The sequence below is a fragment of the Carcharodon carcharias genome, chromosome 7 (genome assembly GCF_017639515.1).
Source record: "Carcharodon carcharias isolate sCarCar2 chromosome 7, sCarCar2.pri, whole genome shotgun sequence".
Classification (NCBI taxonomy): Eukaryota; Metazoa; Chordata; class Chondrichthyes; order Lamniformes; family Lamnidae; genus Carcharodon; species Carcharodon carcharias.
The window spans coordinates 138,060,692-138,083,481 of NC_054473.1; the positions used below are offsets into that span (position 1 = coordinate 138,060,692).

At 39.6% G+C, this 22,790-nt stretch overlaps 2 protein-coding genes across 22 annotated transcripts in view; one reads left to right on the forward strand and one right to left on the reverse strand.

Moving 5' to 3' along the window:
- The window catches only part of fto (FTO alpha-ketoglutarate dependent dioxygenase), a 426,363-nt gene extending 414,119 nt beyond the window's left edge, over positions 1-12,244 (reverse strand). For 11 of the 14 annotated variants that reach the window (XR_005943490.1, XR_005943489.1, XM_041191082.1 and 8 more), the window contains exon 1: positions 11,901-12,244. Coding sequence is in view for 9 of the 14 variants with exons in the window: in XM_041191082.1 (XP_041047016.1) it covers positions 11,901-11,993 (93 nt within the window). In the remaining 5 variants the exon portion in view is untranslated. Of the gene's footprint in view, positions 1-11,196; positions 11,340-11,900 lie in introns of all 14 variants that reach the window. The other 3 variants (XM_041191092.1, XM_041191091.1, XM_041191090.1) reach the window with 3 other exon arrangements.
- A 250-nt stretch (positions 12,245-12,494) lies between these two features.
- rpgrip1l (RPGRIP1 like) overlaps positions 12,495-22,790 on the forward strand; it is a 298,740-nt gene continuing 288,444 nt past the window's right edge. For all 8 annotated transcript variants that reach the window (XR_005943542.1, XM_041191778.1, XM_041191780.1 and 5 more), the window contains exon 1: positions 12,495-12,571. The gene's annotated coding sequence lies outside the window, so the exon portion shown is untranslated. The remainder of the gene's footprint in view (positions 12,572-22,790) is intronic.

Here is a 22,790-nt window from a genome sequence, read left to right on the forward strand (position 1 = left end):
ACAGTTTTTAATGCAAGTGTGGCCCATGTGGTATTTTTATATAGTATTCTTTAAAAAGAATAATCAGTGAAAAATACCATAAGCTTCAAACTACAAAACTGGATATAATTATTTAACAAAAGACTTCTACTCCAAGATGGTTTCTGTTTAGTTTATTTTGCAAGTATGTACCAATATATTGTAGCTGCATATTTTCTCTATTAAAAGCAAAAATATACTTGGCATATCTGAGATGATTTTTCATTTAAAACTTGTACATATGACCTCAGAATGTTCTATTAAATTTCTGAACTGAAAACATGGATGGAACAAGTTTTTTTACTGCCAACATAGTACAGCAAATTGAATTAAGTAGATTACAATTTTAAAATTTCCAATTTCACTGCATTTCAAATAGACATTATGAGATTTACATCAAGCTATAACTAAGGATAGAAATACTGTAGAGAATAGCAATACTGCCGAGTACTGTAAAACCTGATGTTTAAGTCATCACAAAAAATACTATGTAGTTTGCATTTCTGAAGTGTGTTGTAGTATATTGTTCATCCGAGTACCGAATCGTCATTTAATTAATAGAAAACCTGCAACTGAACAAACATTGTGTATTAAACGTCACACTCATTCTTGCAAAGCTCAACTATGCAAATTATTTGCTGGATTTACAATAGTTATCTGCAGATTTAGAATCTTGGTTTCCATTAGCTGTTTTTTGTTCATGAATGAGAGAACCTTTTTGGGGGGAATATTTCTGCTCTCTTCTGGCACGCACATTAAAAAGCCAGGTATATATGCCCAGGTTTCAACTAACACTTCTCCAGGACATTGTTGTGGCAAAATTTGGCACTGAGTCATATAAGGCGATATTAGGACAAGTGCATTAAAGCTTGGAGTGGAAAGGAAATTGATGATGCACAAGGGGAAGAGAGGCAATAAAGGGATTTGAACACAAGGATGAAAATTTTAAATTCAAAGCCAAGAAAACGTAGGTCAGCAAACACAAGAGTTATGGGTGAATGGGACTCATTGTGAGTCAGGGTATGAGCAGCAGTGAAAGATGGTAGGTTCAGCCAGCAGAGCAACGGAATAGAATTGGGAGCCCATATCCTACCATTCCACTGCATAGTACAATGGTACATCAGCACAGCCACAGACCAGAATACCTGAGTTAGCAGAGGAGGGACTGTCAGTCATAAAATACCATAGCTCTGAAGTGCAAACTGATGTTTACAAAAGTGCTAAAACAAAAACAGAATTACCTGGAAAAACTCAGCAGGTCTGGCAGCATCGGCGGAGAAGAAAAGAGTTGACGTTTCGAGTCCTCATGATCCTTCGACAGAACTAGGCGAATCCAGGAAGGGGTGAAATATAAGCTGGTTTCAGGTGGTGGGGTTGGGTGGGGGGAGAGAAGTGGAGGGGGGTGGTGTGGTTGTAGGCAAAAGCAGTGATAAAAGATGTCACAGACAGCAGAACAAAAGAACACATAGGTGTCGAAGTTGGTGATATTATCTAAACGAATGTGCTAATTAAGAATGAATGGTAGGGCACTCAAGGTATAGCTCTAGTGGGGGTGGGGGGAGCATAAAAGATTTTAAAATATTTAAAAATAATGGAAATAGGTGGGAAAAGAAAAATCTATATAATTTATTGGAAAAAAACAAAAGGAAGGGGGAAGAAACAGAAAGGGGGTGGGGATGGAGGGGGGAGGTCAAGACCTAAAGTTGTTGAATTCAATATTCAGTCCGGAAGGCTGTAAAGTGCCTAGTCAGAAGATGAGGTGTTGTTCCTCCAGTTTGCATTGGGCTTCACTGGAGCAATGCAGCAAGCCAAGGACAGACATGTGGGCAAGAGAGCAGGGTGGAGTGTTAAAATGGCAAGCGACAGGGAGGTTTGGGTCACTCTTGCGAACAGACCGCAGGTATTCTGCAAAGCGGTCGCCCAGTTTACGTTTGGTCTCTCCAACGTAGAGGAGACCGCATTGGGAGCAATGAATGCAGTAGACTAAGTTGGGGGAAATGCAAGTGAAATGTTGCTTCGCTTGAAAGGAGTGTTTGGGCCCTTGGACGGTGAGGAGAGTGGAAGTGAAGGGGCAGGTGTTACATCTTTTGCATGGGCACGGGGTGGTGCCATAGGTGGGGGTTGTGGAGTAGGGGGTGATGGAGGAGTGGACCAGGGTGTCCCGGAGGGAACGATCCCTACGGAATGCCGACAGTGGGGGTGAAGGGAAGATGTTTGGTAGTGGCATCATGCTGGAGTTGGCAGAAATGGCGGAGGATGATCCTTTGAATGCGGAGGCTGGTGGGGTGATAATTGAGGACAAGGGGGACCCTATCATGTTTCTGGGAGGGAGGACAAGGCGTGAGGGTGGATGCGCAGGAGATGGGCCGGACACGGTTGAGGGCCCTGTCAACGACAATGGGTGGAAAACCTCGGTTAAGGAAGAAGGAGGACATGTCAGAGGAACTGTTTTTGAAGGTAGCATCATCGGAACAGATGCGACAGAGGCGAAGGAACTGAGAGAATTGGATGGAGTCCTTACAGGAAGCGGGGTGTGAGGAGCTGTAGTCAAGGTAGCTGTGGGAGTCGGTAGGCTTGTAATGGATATTGGTGGACAGTCTATCACCAAAGATTGAGACAGCGAGGTCAAGGAAGGGAAGGGAAGTGTCAGAGATGGACCACGTGAAAATGATGGAGGGGTGGAGTTTGGAAGCAAAATTAATAAATTTTTCCAAGTCCTGACGAGAGCACGAAGCAGCACCAAAGTAATCATCGATGTACCGGAGAAAAAGTTGTGGAAGGGGGCCGGAGTAGGACTGGAACAAGGAATGTTCCAAATACCCCATAAAGAGACAGGCATAGCTGGGGCCCATGCGGGTACCCATAGCCACACCTTTTATTTGGAGGAAGTGAGAGGAGTTGAAGGAGAAATTGTTCAGTGTGAGAACAAGTTCAGCCAGACGGAGGAGAGTAGTGGTGGATGGGGATTGTTCGGGCCTCTGTTCGAGGAAGAAGCTATGGGCCCTCAGACTATCCTGGTGGGGGATGGAGGTGTAGAGGGATTGGACGTCCATGGTGAAGAGGAAGCGGTTGGGGCCAGGGAATTGGAAATTGTTGATGTGACGTAAGGTGTCAAAGGAATCACAGATGTAGGTGGGTTGGGACTGGACAAGGGGAGAGAGAAGGGAGTCAAGATAACGAGAAATGAGTTCTGTGGGGCAGGAGCAAGCTGACACGATCGGTCTACCAGGACAGTTCTGTTTGTGGATTTTGGGTAGGAGGCAGAAGTGGGCCTTCCGAGGTTGGGCGACTATCTATCTTGCTGCTAGTTGGAACCAGTACAAGAAGTGGTTTGTAGCTACTGTGTAAATAGAGACAGCGTTTGACAATGCAGCACACAGGCTCTTACACTGAACATCTGTTATGATAATATCAGTGTCATCAGAACATTAGATCAGCAATTGACTGTTACTGGACAATGCAGCAAATTCAAGTTCAGTTTTAGAGCAAATTGTCAACTCAAGTTGAACCAGATACATTCTCGACAAAGGCTGAAAGACAAAAGACTCACTAATTCAGAGAATCAGCCACATTTCCAATTCTTGGAGTTTAATAAGACCTAAAACTGACTGAATACATTACAAAAAAGGCCTCTGCAATGCTATGACTGAGTGTTTGCAATATCTAAACTAAAATTAATGCCTTTAAAAGAGGTGGAAGAGATTCAGAGACAAAAATTTTAGGTCTCTATGCACTTCATGTAACCATACTTTCAGTGTATTCCTACATATCAAGAGAACAAATGATGTAACTTCTTCAAGTTATATGGACTCGCTAAACTAAAACTAATGCCTTTAAAAGAGGGTGGAAGAGATTCAGAGATAAACATTTTAGGTCTCTATGCACTTCATGTAACCATACTTTTCAGTGTATTCCTACATATCAAGAGGGCAAATAATGTAACTTCTTCAAGTCACATGGACTCAAAACATTAACTCTGTTTCTTTCTCCATAGGCGCTGCCAGACCTGAGTTTTCTCAACACTTTTGTTTTTATTTCAGATTTCCGGCATCCGTAGTATTTTGCTTTCATCATAGAATTATTTGTAGTTTTTTGAATTGCTTCACTGCTGTTCCGAGGACGTTATTTTTAACCTCTGCATCAGTGTCAAGATCAGTTGGCTTAAAGGTGCAATGCAAGCATTGCGACAAATTTTACAGTAACTGACAAACCAATTCTGCTCTTTTCTTTAAGCTGATAGCAGGCATAAAAATAGAAAAATGCAGGAAGTCTGTCAGAAGCGGAAATGAAAAGTTAACAGGTAAATGCTTTTGAGTACAGACCTTTCATCAGAAACCAAAGAATGTTCCAAACTGAACTGTTGGACCATTTCAGAACAATGTTACATAGAATTTACATTACGGAAACAAGCTTTTCAGTCTAACAGGCCTATGCCAATGTCTATACTCCAGACAAGCCTCCTTCCACCTTACTTCATCTCACCTTATCAACATCTCCTTTCCCTCCTTTGCCCTCATGTACTTATCTAGCTTTTCATTAAACGCATCTATGGTATTCACCTCAACAACTTCATGTGGTAGCAAGTTCCATATTCTCACCACTGTTGGATTAAAAAGATTTCTCCCAAATTCTCAATTGAATTTATTAGTGACTATCATATTTATAGCCCCAGGTTTTGATTTTCCCCATAAGAAACATTTTTTCTGCCCAGTAGATCCTATTCTTTCTTGAATACCTAATTACAAAGGAAAACACAAACTCACAAAGAGCTTTGTGTTTTGAGAAACGAAGGACGAATTGTTTCATTCTGCTCTCCATCCAAACAATGGCACACAGATATTGCTGGTCCTGTTTGTGCGTCAATGATCAAAAAGGGTGAAATCTATCATCGGGGGATTAATTTTAAAACACAAGTATTATACACAAAGCACAAAACAAATTCCTTCAGCTCACCTACACCACCACCTCCAGCCCCTCCCACACCCACCTCCCCCACAACCAGCAAACAATATATATTTCCAAAACAAAAACAAAAACAGAATTACCTGGAAAAACTCAGCAGGTCTGGCAGCATCGGCAGAGAAGAGTTGACGTTTCGAGTCCTCATGACCCTTCGACAGAACAGGGTCTGTCGAAGGGTCTTGAGGACTCGAAACGTCAACTCTTTTCTTCTCCGCCGATGCTGCCAGACCTGCTGAGTTTTTCCAGGTAATTCTGTTTTTGTTTTTGTTTTGGATTTCCAGCATCCACAGTTTTTTTGTTTTTATTAATATATATTTTCACATTGATAAAAACACTCAACTGCACTCAGGAAGCTGTATTTATTAGATAGCGGCAGGATACCATAGCTGAGCTTTATGCTCCCCAAGCAAAAGAGCTCAGAAGCAAGTTGTAAAATTCTTATTGTAGCCCACTCTCCCTGTCAAATCAGCTAAGTTGGTGCAGGCTGGGGGTAGAAACTGAGCCAGTTTTGTATTAATTACATGGAAATGCTAAACAACTTGAAATTGAAAATGGGAGGCATCAATGAGCAACTAAAGAGGAAAGCGCAAGACTGTGAAGCATGGAGAAATGAACAGAGGACCTGCCCTCAGGCAGACCATGAATGCCATATTAAGATATCATGAGGAGGGAATGGGAATGGGTGGGAGTGGTGGTACAATGAGCTGGAAGATTTTCCTTTCACTTTTGTGGACCTAAGTTCAAATCCAACTCAGACAGGTTGCAGGTCAGGGCACGGAGCCATGTCAATGGACTGATGGTTATGGCCTGATCTGAGGCTGTTACTTTAAACCCGTCCTCAGGTGGGTAAAACTCTATAAAGTGAAGCATTTGAATAGCACCTTTAATGTATTAACACAATACTTCACAGGAGTGTCATCAGACAAATTGGACACCAAGCCACAAAGGGGATATTACGACGTGATCAAAGTTTGGTCAAATTAGTAGATTCCAAGGGACAACCTAAAGTTGGGGAGCTAGAGAAGTTTAGGAAGAGATTTTGGAGCTTAAGACCAAGGCTGCTGAAGGCATTCTACCACTGTGTGTGATGGAAATCAGGGTTATGTAACTGGCCAGAGTTGGAGGACTGCAGATATCGCAGAGGATTGTAGAGTTGGAGGTAGTTACAAGCAGAATGAAAATTTTAAAATCAAGGCTTTGTCAGACTGGGAACAGGTCAACAGCATGGGAGTGATGAACAAACAGGACTTGGTGCAATTTGGGATATGAGCAGAACTTTGGATGTGTTGAAGATGGAAAGTTGGCCAGGAGAGCATTAGATTAGTTGTATCTATTCTCCGTCATTGCCCTTCGCTGTGCACAGCCTATTTAAAGCACTGCAGAGTCCTTTTAAGATTGCAATGTGGCCATGTATCTTAAAGTGGCCCATTTGTCCTCTTATGCAACACCTTATAGGGAACTTGGTCTGGACGCCAGTGGCAGTGCCTTATTTACAATGGTGTGTAATGTCATGCCATGAAATCTCCATCAGAAATCCTGACAAGTCCTGCAGCTTGAGATTATCCTTTCCTTTTTTATTGAGCTGCTCCATCCAGTTAGCAGGGCCAGGGTGTACACGGTTTATGGAGTCCAAAGTTGGGTCTATTCACCATCACCCTTTAACAATGGCATCCTGGTTATTATGATACAGTCTTAACCATTCAATGCCAAAAACTATATAATATCTTCAACTTCAAGTGCATTGAATGTATTTCTTTATATATAAGGAGCAAGCTTGATGCAATCAGTATCAGGTGCAGCCTAATATGATGCAACTTTTTTTTAGTCCTAAACAGTATGCTTGCACGGAATTTTTACCATTATTATAATGTGCAAACCTGGCTGAATATCTTTATTCCAACTTCTGTTATTTAGTGTTTGGTTAAGACCAAAATTAAAATAATGTGGACTGAACTTATGTCCATTCTGGACTGGTTGTAGTAGTTAATGCTGCACATTTCTGTTAGACACAAATTGAGTCCCATAAATTACAGATGTGGGGTTCTAAAAGTTGCAGAGTGTCAAGATTGAAGGAACTTGGAAATTATGCATGAAGCACTGTAATTCATAAAAAAAAAGTCCTAATGATCAGCTGACAGAAAAACTTGGAGTGATAACAGAATCCAATGTCATTAAGTCAATTACTCTATTTCTCACACATTCCAAATGACAAAGTAAAGAATCAATCACCCATGTTTGTCAAGATTGCGAAAATATGATGCAGAGTGCATGAATTTATTCTTATGATAGATTTATCCAAAACGCTTATATGTTTATTTTACTTCTTTCAGTAAGAACTTGACATGCTAAAGGTAATTTAGTGCTTCAGACAGATGTTAATGAATTTTCCAATAAATTGTTGAGAAAGCAGCAGCTCATTCTAAAACAAATCTATGAAATTTAAGATTTAAGTTACTTTGTAAAGTGGCCACAATGCCTAACCCAAACATTATTGTTGGTTAGATCATAGTTTGATACTGTAGCTTCTTTGGCATGTTTTTAAATTTGATTTAATTACAAAGCTTAATTAGTAATACAAATCTTAAAATGCAAAAGGCAGAGAAAGAAAATGATAAAATAAGGGAGGAAGAATGCAAGCATAAAGAGATGGAGAGTGGGAATATATTAGAGTGGAGAATAATCAGAAAGAATTACAAGAGGCAAATTTCATTTTTATTCTGTAACGGGATATCATAGGATAACAGGTGTAATTTAACATTGGTATTTATCTTATCTGAGGTATTGATACATTTAATATATATTACATTTGGTAAGTGGGGTGTGCATTTAATTTAAAACACAGTCTAAAAACCTGCAGTAACTTTGCTTCTGCAGGTGCTACCTTTTTAAGTAGGCAACCATGTGGCTTTCATTTTGTCTTAGAAAGCATTTTCAATGGAGAAGGAAGGTGGAGTTTGGTGAGGGGGGGTCACAGTCAAGAGTAAGTCTTTCATACGATATTAGTTTAGTTAAAAAAAACACCAATTGAATGCTGAAGCCAATTAATTCTCCGGTGTTTGTTGACATTTAGGCTTATGCTAATTGCTCACACCTGCAAAACAGATTCTAATTTCTAGAACCTGAGACAAGAGGGAGCAAAGAGAGAAGGAAACAGAGGGCAAGATAGGCAGTTTCTTTCCTTATTCTAACTTGACTTTGAATTACACTTTCAATGAAAGTACACTGAGGCACTGGAGAAGGTGCAGATAAGATTTACAAGAATGATACCAGGAATGCATAGAAGGATTAGCTGGTGAAGTCTCTTCCCTCCTGAAAAAAGGCTGAGGGGTGATGTAATCGAGGTCTTTAAAATTATGAAAAGTTTTGATAGATTGAATACAAAGAGAATGTTTCTTCCTTTGCCGAAGAGCATAACTAGAGGCCATTAATATAAAATAATCACCAAGAAACCCAACAGGGAATTCAGAAAAAAACTTCTTCACCTAAAGAATGGTAAAAATGTGGAATTCGTTAAAACAGGGAGAGATTAGTTAAAGGGAAGAGAGACAAGCATTTGAGGGAGAAAAGGTTACAATGGTTGATTTAAATGAGACAAGATGGAAGGAGTTCGAGCAGAGCATAAACATTGGCATGGACTGGTTGGGCCGAATTGATATACGGCACAAAACAGACCAATGTAATTGAATTTTAAAGCAAACTGCCTCTGATAGAAAAAGACCAGGCATATAGACAAATAGACTACCTGAAACCAACTCGGGCCCATGTGTATAGGCTTTCACCTTTCCTCTGGATACCAGCCTACAAGATTGAGAAAGGGGTGCAGACGCTAAGCAAGTCTGCACCCCTAAAACCAGGCCATACAGCAAACAAGGAAAGGTAACCTCTCGGCTTGTAAACTGGAATGTGAGGACTATGTGCCCTAGTATGAAAAATGACCCAAATTCCACAGCAGGTGTATGCAAGATGACCCTGATTGACCATGAGTAACACACGCTTGGTGTCAACATTGCTGCTGTAAAAGAAACCAGATTAGCAGACACAGGATCTATTTGTGAAGCTAATTATGCCTTCGACTGACATGGAAAGACCGCTGAGGACCACTGTGAGCAGGGTGTAGGCTTTACAGTGAGCAATTAGCTGACACAGTCAATTGCATCCCAGCAGCAACCTCAGAGCACCTCATTGCCCATTGGTTATTATCTGATGGAGGTGTATTTTCAAGAATATGTCATCCAACGAGACTATGGAAAATCTTAAGACACATCATGTTGCGTTTTAACTTCCAAAAGGCAGTTGACATTTTTGCATAAAAAATTATAACTTAAGCTTAAATGAGTGAGGTTTCAGGGAAATATATGGGAATGGATGACAAATTAGATGAATGGTGGGAATCAGTGGATATTTTTTAAAGGGAAATGTATTAGGTGGAGCAAATACCAAATGGAAATCAGGACCCCTACTACTTTTACTTTAATTTTTTATTCAGTATTTAAATTCTATGAACAATAACAATTGAATTCATTGAGGGAGTTCAGGAAGTACAAATAAGTGCACATATCAAAGCTGATGACAATTAATATACACGTAAAATACTGCATTTAGGAAGGAAAATAGGACAGCACAAATACCTAACAAATGAGGTTTTAACTGTACTGAAGTTGAAAAGCCTAGGAGTTATTCAACTCATTGTGTCTAACTAATGCACTGCAGCAAAAAACAAGTTGAATGCAAATTAATACAGCCCGAACAGCAGAGTATAAATCAAAGAAAGTCAGGCTCAAACTGCGTAGTATTCTGATCAGCCCCAACTGAAGTCCTGGTTATTGCCACAAGAGATATTCAAGCTCTCGAAACAGAACCATGACACTGGTCCCTCATGTCAGAAGACTGAGTTATCTCAAGAGTAGAGAAAGTTGAGCTTTTCAGTCATGAAGTGAATGTGAGATAACTTCTGAGATAAGAGAGTACATAATATAGAAAAATAAAACTTGCATCGCTACTTAATGACACTCAGACAAAGAGAACAGGTTCAAACTAATACATCGAGGACTTATTTCAAGAACTTCATCACACAAACATGAACAAAACACATGGAATAAACTTCCAACCAGATTAGTGGAGGCAAAAACACTGAAATTATCTAAGGAGCATCTCAAGCTGTGATGGTCAAAATTATGGATGGACTGATTGGTCTTCCTCATTTGTGTCTCCCATGTGACTAAAGGCTTGATGACATGCAGCTCGACAAGAATGCAAGATTAAAGATATTGCCTCAAAAAATTATTGATCATATGAAAATACTACCAAGATGTTGCTGCTAGAGCCACACCGTAATTTCAATGTTGAACAAATCTTTAAATTTCATGTAGCTGTCATCAAGCATCAGGCAAGGTATGATGTGAAAAAGTCAAGTCTACCGATATAGAAAATAAATTTCTGCTGCAGAACAAATGCAAACAGTCGACATTTTTAATAGATGTGTAGTCAATCTTGTTAATCCAACTTTAGACACAATTCTTGCTCATTTTAAATCATTGCATTTACAGACTATTTCATCACCATCTCTTCCTGTCACAAGATTTCACATAATTTAATAATTTCATAAAAATCCCATTTATACCAATATTTTATCAAAATATACTGGGGTTCCATATACAGTATTTACAAAATTTTCTCAAGACTCAACTTCACCAAACCTTTGCCTAAAATTAATGTAAACCATCAGAAAAAACATACTGAGCCAATAAAGAACTCTAGAAGCTCACTGGTAAAAACTCAGGATTAAAGTTATCATCTCAAACTTTTGAAAGTCTACTTCAGGAACTTGGCCAATGGCTGTAATTCTACCCACAATACCATTGGAATCAATCAACATAATTGAAAATTCATACCTATGGAGCAATCTCCGATGAGGTGAGAAATGCATTGATGGGAAAAATTAGATATAGGAGTTGCACAGCAATTTGACAAGTTAGAGCTTGGAGTGAGTTTTGGTATAAACTATTTAAGTTTTGTGGCTTAATTCCCCACCTTTTAATAGTTGAAATGTACTCAAATGGAGGTCAGTACAGCTTCACAAACAGCAAGAACAGTTTACAAGTAATTTGCCTTGAAATCAGGTATTATATTCTGGGGTAACAGTGTAATTCCACTGTTTTGAGTAGACAGCAATCAGAACTCAGATGGTGAGGGATTAAGAGAAAATGTGGGAAATACCTAGATCTGGCAACATCTGCAGACACAGAACTTTTCATACTCTCCAGATGCTGCTCGACCTATTTCCAAAATTTTCTGCTTTTATTTCAGATTTCCAGCATCTGCAGTATTTTGCTTTTGGCTCAGCTGGTATGGTAATATCGCTAAGAAAAAAAAAATCGTAATTTATTAGTAATTCACACAGGCACCAGCCTTTGAGTGTTCATTTGGTCAAAGTGCTCAAATACCTTATGGTTTAGTTGATAGACTAGGGAAAACCATGTGATTTTCCAGTTAGTAGTAAACATGTGCATGACTCAATCAAGTCTTCGTTTTCAAGTTTATTTACGTAACAGAACGGTTTAACAAAACAGTTTAATGAAGGTTATTTTGATTAACTCATTCTGGTTCTTGTTTTTATAGAAATAGCACTCAGACCCTGCAATCCAGGTGGTCTTTAAAAAGTATGCGATTTTGAGGGGATTTACGGCTCTCCTCTTGAACATTTCCCTGCAAGTGTTCGCGCTGTGATACAAGATTATACTGCTAATTTCCACATGGTTTTACACAGGGCTGGAGGTCCTGGGTCAAGGGGCTTGTCCCTGTGCTTAGGCCCAGCGCCTTTGCACTGCGCCCTGCTCCTATTCTTGGGACATCCAGCAGACACACTAGGAACACTAGGCAGAAACACAAGAGGCCGCGGGTTCTAAGCGCTCGGGTTGTACCTTATTCTCCTTCGCTCTATCGTATTTACCAGATCTTTTCATCCTCGGTTCGTGTCCTATTGCAGTCAACATAAACACGCACACCATTAACATCCCAACATACACCGCGATTGACGCACCCTCCCCATCCCCCACTGTCTGCACTCAGAGAAACTTCAACCCTCTACTAAACAGCCCCGCGCTGCTAACCGATACGCAACGGCTCAGCGCGCTCCGCAGAACGTTGACACAAGTCGCGTGACAACCATTCCAACCAGCCCCCATCCTCCAGCACAACACAACCATACACGACTTCACTCGAAACAAGCGACACACGGACACATCTTTTGCTAGCAGCCAATCATACTACTACTGGATTGATTGACATTGCTTCCCACCAATCATGAACGAGATTATGTCATAAGGCTCAGCCAATCAACTGAGCAGTCAGGGAGGGAACTTGACAGACGTTATAGACAGCCAATCGGATTAGGATACATCATACGCGTGGGACACTCTGGGAATTGAAGTCCGTTTCATGCCCCTGTTTTCTGATTTGGGGGTGAGCCGGGGATGACAAGAACCATCATGCCTCATAATCAGCCGCTAGCGAGACGGAACCGGAAATGGATGTACGGTAGCAACTGTCGTTGGGGTAAATGAATCCGTAATTAGCTCGTCGGGTGTATTTGGTAAGTTTTATAACGCGGTTTTAAAAATAACTAGTAGGTAAACTTGATGTGAAACGGGTGTAACTGGGGTTTGCTTCAAGGTACCATTACTGTTAGTAAACCTTATATAGCCTGATTTATTTCGATCATCTCCATTGTTGCTGATGGTCCGCACTGGACACATGTACGGTCCAAGGGCATACGCAGTCATTATCAACTTTTTACATTTTTATAATTACCTTATCCTTTACAAAATGAAGATAAAGCATCAACAATGCTTTTTGATAGGGACGAAATGCCTAATTTGAAAGACAAATATCATTAATGGAATAGTTGAAAACAAAAACAAAAATACCTGGAAAAACTCAGCCGGTCCGGCAGTTGTATGGTTGTAATGGAAACTTGGTTTTGTTGTCATGCTGCGTGAATAAATAACACTCGTTATTAAGTGTGAAGGTATCCTTGTATAATCTAAACAAGTATGAAAAGTAGACTACGTCAATATACCACACGACAAATTGCATTTATGATGCGTCTTTAACTTAATACAATGCCCCAAGACGCTTCACATGACCGCTATAAAATAGAATTCGACACACTGAGCTGCATAGAACGTTATTCTTTCATTCTCTGGCCAGCATTTGCTGTGGCTATTCCTAACTGCCCTTGAGAAGATAGTGGTGAGCCTCTTCTTGAACCACTGCAATCCACCTAGTGCAGGAACAACTGCAGTGTTGCTAGGAAGGGGGTTCCAGGATTTTGATTCTGTGATCGTGTAGGAATGGTGATAATGTTCCAGGTCAGATTGGTGTGTGATCTGGAAGTGGTGGTGTTCCCATGCATCTGCTACTGTTGTCCTTCTAGATGGTAAAGTTGCATGTTTGGAAGGTGCTGTTAAAGGAGCCTTGCTTAATTGCTGCAGTGTATCTTGTATATGTTGCACACTGCTGTCACTGTGCATTGGTGGTGGATGGTGTGCTGATCCATCGGGCTGGTTTGTCCTAGATATTGTCAGGCTCCTTTAGTATTGTTGGTGCTGCACTTTTCTAGGCAAGTGGAGAGTATTGCATCACAATCCTGACTTGTGCCTCATAGATTGTAGACTGGCTTTGGGAGTCAGGAGGTGAGTTAGTTGTCTCTGGCCTGCTCTAGTATCCACAGTATTTATATAGCTGTTCCTAGTTTAGTTTCTGGTCAATGGTAACACCCAGGATGGTGATAGTTGGAAATTCAGCAATGGAAATCCCATTGAAAGTCAAGGAAAGATACTTAAATTTTATCTAAGTTTAAGGACTGTCTTAAAGGAAGAGAGAGAGAGAGAGAAGTGTAGGAAAGAAATTCCAGAGTTTACAACTTAGGGCTTAGGCGGTTAAAGGTACGCTTAGAACATAAGAATGAAAGAAAAGAGAGCAGGAGTAGGCCATTTGGCACTTCACACCTACTCCGCCATTCAATAAGATAATAGCTGATCTGATGGTGGCCACATGAAAACTAAACTTTTTTGAGTACAATTTTCACTGTTTAAATCCAATAATAAAAGTTATTTTTTGAACGCTTGATGTTTGATTTATTCCCATTATTGTCCAGTGCTTCTCCCCTCCCCAGTGTTTTTGGATGGTGCAAGCTGGCCATTTGGTATGAATTATCGGCGCCTCCAGGGTTAGAAGCTTCGCTAAAGGTCTCCAGGTATTGAAAGTGTGAAGCTTGCAGCAGAATGAAACAGGCAGATGGCAATGATTTCGGCCCCCTCCAGTCAGAGGCAGCAGGAAGTCCCAGAGAGAGGAAAGCAGGTGGTGGGAAGAGCCTGCAGAATCAATCCCTCTTGAGAGAAACACCTGGCAAAAGCAAAACTATGGGTGGGAGAAAATGGGCCTGCTTAATCCTCTGTGTAGAACATGCTTGGAACTGGAGCTGTGATAAATGGTCAGAAATACATTGCAGCAAGTGGCTGGAGCAGCCTGCACAATCAGTCTCCCTAAAAAATATTGATCAATTACGTAAAGGAAGAAAATAAACTGAAGCAAAAGAAGAAAAATTGTAAGTCATTGTTTCAAACCTGCTGCTATAGGAGAGGAAGGTTAGGAACGCCCTGGAGCTGTGAGGTAGTTTGAACAATGCTGCTGTAAACACAGGTATGGGGATTGGCTACTTATTGGCTACTTCCAGCTGATGATAGGTGATATTTAGCTTGATAATACCTGGTAGTGTGTTGGAAACGGATTCAAGAGCAGCTTTCAAAAAGAAGTAAACACTTATATAAATAAATTTAATAAATACTGAAAGGAGCAAAATTTGCGAAGATGTGGCAAAAGAGCGAGAAGTGATATGAACTGGATTACTCTTCAAAAATTCTGGCACAGACTTAATGGACTGAATGGCCTCCTCTAAGTTGTACAATTTTATAATTCCATAATTCATAACTTCACTTTCCAGCCTGCCCCCCCATAACCCTTGACTCTCTTATCAATCAAAAATCTGTCCAACTCAGCCTTGAATATTTTCAATAACCCAGCTTCGACTGCTCGCTGTGAAAGAGAATTCCAAAGACTAACGACCCGTTGAGAGAAGAAATTCCTTCTCATCTCTATCTTAAATGGGAAACCCCTCATTTTTAAACTCTGCCCCCAGTTCTAGATTTCCCTGTGAATGGAAACATCCTTTCAGCATCTATCCTGTCAAGCCACTTCACAATCCTATATTTTCAATAAAATCACCTTTCCTTCTTCTAAACTCTGAGTATAGGCCCAACCAGCTCAACCTTTCTTTATAAGACAATTCCCTCATCCCCAATGCAAGTATGTCCTTCCTTAAGTAAAATGACCAAAATTGTAGACAGTACTCTAGGTGTAGTCCCACCAATGCCCTGTACAATTGTAACAAAACTTCCCTACATTTATACTCCATCTCCCTTTCCATAAAGGCCAACATTCTTTTTGCTTTCCTAATTACTTGCTGTACATGAATCATGAAATATCAAGTACAAGGACACCCAGATCACTCTGTACTGCAGCATTCTGCAGTCACTCTCCATTTAAATAATATTCTGCTTTTCTATTCTTCCCGCCAAAGTAGGCAAGCTGACAATTTCTCACATTATTCTCCATCTGCCAGATTTTTGCCCTATTTATATCCCTTCGCAGACACCTTGTATCCTTCTCACAACTTGCTTTCCTACCTATCTTCATATCATCAGCAAATTTGGCTACAATACAGTCAATGCCTTAATCCAAGTCATAGGCCTTAACTGGTTGAGGCACTCCATTAGTTACAGTTTGCCATCCTGAAAAAGACCCTCTGTTTCCTGTTAGTTAGCCAGTCCCCTATCCATGCTAATATAATCGCCTCCAGCACCATAACCTCTTGTCTTCTGTAGGAACATTTTATATGGCACCTTATCAAATGCCTTTTGGAAATCCAAATTCACAACATCTACTGGTTTTCCTTTATCCACCCTGCTTGTTACATTCTCAAGGAGCTCTAATAAACTTGTCAAACATGATTTGATTTCCCTTTCACAAAACCATGTTGACTCTGCCTGGCAATGTTATACTTTCCTAAATGTCCTGCTGCTACCTATTTAATAATGGATTCTAGCATTTTCCCCAATGACAGATGTTAGGCTAACTCACCTATAGTTTCCTGCTTTCTGCCTTCCTCCTTTCTTGAACAGAGATGTCACATTTGCAGTTTTCCAACCCACTGGGACATTTCCAGAATCTAGGGAATTTCTGAAGTTACAACCGATGCATCCTCATCTCTGCAGCCCCTTTTAAGACCCTATGATACGGGGAATGCCTGGGGACTTGTCAGCCTTAAGCTCCATTAGTGATTGTCATGGACAGAATGTATATGTTTTCTTAACTCCCATGATCAGTATGTTTTGTATGGAAAGAGGTGTATGTTTTCTTATACCTTTAAGTGTGTGTTCCAATTAAGTAATGTCAGCAGCAATAATTTCTGCATTTAAAAAAAAAGGCTATTTATTCTCACACACTTACCCCGAATTAACACTCAATCTCCTACATGTGCACACAGATTTAATACAGGTGAGTTAATGTAATTTTACAGATTATAGTTATCCCACTCTCTGATCCTCAACCTTTGGTCTCCCAAGTGGCAAGCCTGGCTTCTTGAATAGTTTTGATGGCTTAAAGTTGAAGTGAGGGCCTTGTAAAGCAAAGGGTTCACAGCAGGTTGTAAGGTTTCCAGTAGTTGAATAGCTATGAGGTTTATTCTCGAGCGAACTTTAAACTGGAACAAGTTGGAGTGGGGAGTCCTTGTCTCTAGGATCTCCTGCTTTCAAGGCTTTGCTGGTAATTAACTTGGCTGCTTGATGATTTGTAGTGAGTTCATGATCTGGCTTTCTGACCAACTGATGACTGACTGCAAACAGCTCTTAGCTGATTTTTAAAAGCAAATGAAAACATGGCTACCCCTGTTTGGCTTCTCAGAAGTTCATGTCATTTTCCAAATAAGGGGTGGTGCTTATGTTGATTTCACATCCTGTGTCGTGGGTTAACACTTCGAAGGTTCATCAAGTCTATATTGTATGCAGAAAGCCGTCATGATACAATGGGACAGTAATAGGAACCATTCACCTCCACCTGCCGCCAATTGAGTTTCGATCTTTTTTTTTCAGTATGAAATGGAGTCAGGCTGTCTGGAAATTCCGTAGTCCTTTTATGCTGGCCCATCTTTAAACAAAGAGATGTGTGAATTCCCCAGATGGCTATGATTATCCATTTTTAATTAGATATTTGCCCGAGACTTGATATGACTATAGTTCAAATGCCAAAGGTCACATGTTTTGCAGCAGCCATTTTAATAGCTTGTTTTTGTCCAGTTTTTAAAGTAGTGACTGAAAGTTCACATGATTGTTTTAAGTTTCTCCCTCCATTTTGTTGCTTGATTTTCTGCTACCCTTGAGATACTTTTTTTGTCTTCCATTGTGAAGACAGATACAAATTACTTCTTCAAAGCCTCTGCCATTTCCTCATTTCCCATTATTAATTCTAATCCTCTAAGGGATTAATATTCACTTTAGCTACTTTTTTCATTTTTATATACTTGTAGAAGCTTTTACTAGTTTTCTCTCATTCTCCAATTTCTCCCTCTTTATTATTTTTGTAATCATCCTTTCTTGGTCTTCTCATCTACTACTAATCTTCACAGCATTGTATGCCTTTTCTTTCAATTTGATACCACCCTTAACTGCCTAGTTAGCCACAGATGGTGTATCCTTCTGGTAGAGATTTCTTCTTCAATGGAATATATCTTTGTTTAGAGTTATGAAATATCTCCTTAAATGCCTGCCACTGCATCACCTCTCTCTTATCTTTTAACCTATTTTCCTAGTCCACGTGCTTCAGTGTATTAAATGCAATATTTGTATTTAAAAAGAAATCAAGGCTAAAATAATTTAACCTGTGAAATCATTCTTTTCTCCAAAAGCATAACCTTTTATAGATTGTTATCACATGTTGGGAACTTAGTCAGAGGTACCAAAGGATGATCCACCTCGGCCTCCCCTGAGATCCTCTGCATCACAGATGCCAATCAGATTCATTCTACGCGAAATCAAGAAATAAGAACATAAGAAATAGAAACAGGAGTAGGCCACTCAGCCTCTCAAGCCTGCCCTGCCTTTCAATAAGATCATGGCTGATCTGCCCAAGACTCCAACTCTTCTTTCGTGCCAGCTCGTCGTATCCCTCAATTGTCCGATATTTCAAACATCTACCCATTTCCTCTTTAAACACTTTCAGTGATCTGGCCTCCATAACTCTCTGGGGTAGAGAATTCCAGACATTCACTACCCTCTGAGAGAAGAAATTCCTTTGCACCTATGACACAGCAATTGGTAGAGGCTGAGTTATTTAAAATCCCAGAGGGAAACTTTAGACAACTGTCATAACCTATATTTTCAGTTGGTATGTTTGAGATGCAGCTCTGAATTCAGAAATGAAACCACCAAGCCTCCAGAGGTTTTTAATATAAATTAAATTAAACATTTATTAATTTAACTAGGAATTAAAAATATACATATGTCTACAAATTACTACCATAATAGCTTTTAAACAAATCCCCAAATTAATCGCTCCTAGCAAATCTTCACCAAGCCAACAACCCATAGACTTTAAACAGACATCAGGCAAAACACATTTTATCTTATGAATTCAAAATGAGGTTCCTTTCAGTTTGGTTCCTTTGCACCATTGTAGGCTTACAGGCAGCTTAAATCTCACATGCCTCTGACTCACACACAAAACCTTTTTCTTTATATACTTAGCCTTCCCTTTGATTGTGGTCTGTATAAACAATTGTTTCTGATGAATTGTTGGCAACATAAATTTCAAAATACTGCAACGCTAACACCAACCCCAAGGTCTCTTTTGCGATCATTGACTATTTTCTCTGTTGTACATTCAGCTTCTGTGAACAATACCCTATCAGTTTTTCAATTCCAGTGTTGTCATCTTGGAACAGTACAGCCCAATGCCTATATCACTTGCATCAATGACCAACTTGAATTGCTTGGCATAATTGGGTACTGCCAAAACTGGGGTCGTAGTTAATACAGTTTTCAAACTATCAAATGACTTCTAACACTCCAGTATCCATTGAAACTTCTTGTTCTTTTTTAATAGTTCAGTCAATGGAGCAACCACGCTGCTAGAAATTTTTGGTAAAAGACACTCATGCCCAGAAATCTCAAAACTTCTTATTTTGTTGCAGGCACTGGGAATCCCATGATAGCCTTAACTTTTGCATCTCTCAAAGCCACCTTACCATGTCCAATGGTTTGGCCTAGATATGTAACCTGCGCTTTTGCAAATTCACTTTTAGCCAAGTTTCTCACCAAATTAACTTCTTGTAATCGAGAAAATAATCCCTCCAGATGCTAAAGAATGCTCTTCCCATATCGGACTGAAAACTATTAGATCATCAATATAAACAGGACAATTGCTTAGACCTGCAATTACTTTGTCTGTCTTTGAAATGTCACAGGTGCATTCCTCATACCAAATAGCATGACTTTAAACTGATAGAGTCCACTTGGCGTTACAAAAGCCAATATCTCTTTTGCTCTCTCCGACAGCGAAATCTTCCAATATCATTTTAGCAAGTCAATCTTTGTGTTAAATTTCGATTGTCCCACTTTCTCAGTGCAATCTTCCAAGCGTGGTATAGGATATGAATCCGCTTTTGTCACAGCATTCACCTTTTGATAGTCCACACACAGTCTTTGTGTTCTGACCGGTTTCCGTGCCAGCACAATAGGCGAGCTCCAGTTACTGCAACTAGATTAAATTATATCATTTTGAAGCTTGAAATCAATTTCTTTTTTATACTTATGATAACTTTGTCGGATTTAATCCAAAAGGATGTTGCCTTATTGAAGATGAAACCTGTACAGAGACATCATGTATAGCTAAATGCATCCTTCCCAATTTATTCCCACAAATAGGTTTGTGTGACCTTGAGTGGAAAATAGCTTTTCCAAATCACTTTGATACTTGTTTGGAAGATAATTCAATATTTCATTTAAATTTTCAAGCTCCTCCTCATTATCCAATTTGATTAGAGGAAAATCAATTTCAATGTCTTGCACTTCTACCTTTTTCTCATCATCCACCATGACTAATACCTGCTTTTGTTCCTCTTCCCTGTCAAAAATACTTTTTAAGCATATTTACATGACACACCCTCTGCTTCTTGCTTCTATCTGGAGTATTTATTAAATAATTTACTTCACTCAATTTCTTTTCAACACTGGAAGGCAGACTAAATCTTGCATTTAATGAAACATCTAGTACTGGCAACAAAACTATTACTTTCTCTCCAGAAACAAACCTGCAAGCTTTAGCTTTCTTATCTGCCTTCACTTTCATCACTAGATGTGATATCTATAAATGTTCCCTAGCTAACTCACATACCCCATTCAATTTTATCCAGAAAGTTGATACATAATCCAAGAGAATAGTTCCTGAATTTTGACCCACCAGTTTCTCAGGAATTAATTTCAGTGGTCCCCTTATCTCATGACCATAAACTAGTTCAAAAGGACTAAAACCAGATGATACATTAGGAGCACCTCTAATAGCAAATAATAAAAATAGAATTCCTGTAGCCCAATCCTGTGGATAATCCTGACAGTATGCTCTCATCATAGTTTTTAAATTTGATGCCATCTTTCCAAAGCTCCTTGTGACTCTGGATGATAAGCTTGTACTTATACTGTTTTATCCCCAAACTATTCTTTACTTCCTTAAACAGCTGTGACATGAAATTTGACCTCGATCTGATTGTATTTCCTTAGGTAAACCATATCTTGTAAAAAAAAATTATTTAACTCCTCCACAGTCTTCTTAATTGTAATATTTCTTAAAGGTATCACTTCAGGAAACCTGGTAGACACATCCATTATTGTTAGTAAGTACTGATTTCCACTTTTAGTTTTAGGGATGACCCTAGAAAAATGTTCTTCCAATGCTGATACTGGAATTAAAGGCACCGGTTTAGTCACTGCTTGTGGTTTCCCTGTTACTTGACATGTATGACAGGTTCTACAGAATTTGACTACATCCCTATGCAATCCTGGCCAGAAAAAAATACCTCTGTAGCTTTTCCTGTGTTTTTCTAATTCCTAAATGTCCCCCCATTGGAATTTCAGGAGCAATCCTTAAAATCTAATTTCTGTACCCTAATGGGATAACAATCTGATGCACCTCACTCCAGCTTTCATTTGCTGAGACGTGATCCGGCCTCCATTTTCTCATTAAACTATCTCTCTTAAGGTAATAACATACTGGAATACATTTTGCTTCTGTTCCTGAATAAGCTTTCTGATATAACAGCTTTAATTGCAAATCATTTTCCTGTAACTCCACGAACCTTGAGTTAAACACTTCAGCTGAATTGTCCGGTAGTCTTTCCTCCTGAACAATGTTATCAAACACAGTGCCAGCTAATTGGATTTCGACATCTTCTTGGCTTTGAACTGTCTGCCCTTCCTGTTTTTCTCGTTCCAACCTGTGTGCCTGTGACCTCATTACCACACAATCTGGAAACAATCCAGGATGCTCCCTCTGTAGCACCTCTGTTGAAAACACTTTTACAGGCTGCTCAACTACCCCAATCATCACCTATATTTTGTGATCCAGCTATATCAGTACCTAGAATAAATTGAATCCCTGCAGTAGACGTTTTTTCCACTACTCCAACAATAACTTCACCTGACCTCCATTTGCTCTTTAAATTTACCTTCCTCAACAGGATAGATTTAGCAACTCCGTGAACCTGCTCCTGCAATACTCCCTCTGAACAACAAATATCACTATCCCATGACATTAAAGATTGACTAGCCCCTGTGTCTCTTAAAATTTTAACATCTTTACCACCCTGTACACATGGAAAGACTTTCTCTTCATACACAAAATCTTTAAATGTTTCTGCAACCTGCTCCTCAGACTTCTCTTGGGTAAATTGTGAACACATTCCCACTTATTTTCCTATCACTGATTCTCCCTGTTTTACCTGTACACAAACCACTGGTTTTTCCCTTGCTTGAACCTCAGAACCCACAGTACTTTTACTTCCAGAATTTTTCTGTACCCCAATAATCCCAACAGATTTTCACAGTAATTTCCAACACACTGACTTTGTGTGCCCCACTTTATTACAATGAAAACACCTCAATTTTCAAATGTCAATCCTACCCTCAGCATGTTCCTTTTTATTCTGAGAAAGAACTTCCTTGGAATTCCCAGCCATTTCTTCTCTTTCCTGACTGCCGACCTTCCTTTCCCCTTCCCACTTTCTATCCTTTTCCGATTTGAATGGGTGATGAAAGAAAGATCTGGCTCTATGAACTAACTCATAATCATCAGCTATCTCTGCTGCTTGACTTACAGTTTGAGCCCTCTGTTCCTCCATGTGAATTCTCACTACCAAAGAGCCTTTAAATTCCTCCAAAAGAATTATTTCCCTAAGCTCTGCATATGTCGTCTCTACTTTTAACGCCTGGTCAAAATTACTCTAATTTATTCTCTCAAACTCAATATAAGTTTGCCCAGGCTGTTTTCTCATATTCCTAAATTTCTGCCTGTATGCTTCAGGAACCAACTCATAAGCACTCAAAATAGCCTTTTTCACCATATCATAATTCACTGATACCTCTTCAGCCAGCAAAGCATATACCTCATTCGCTCTACCCAGCAACTTAAGACTGTAATAATAA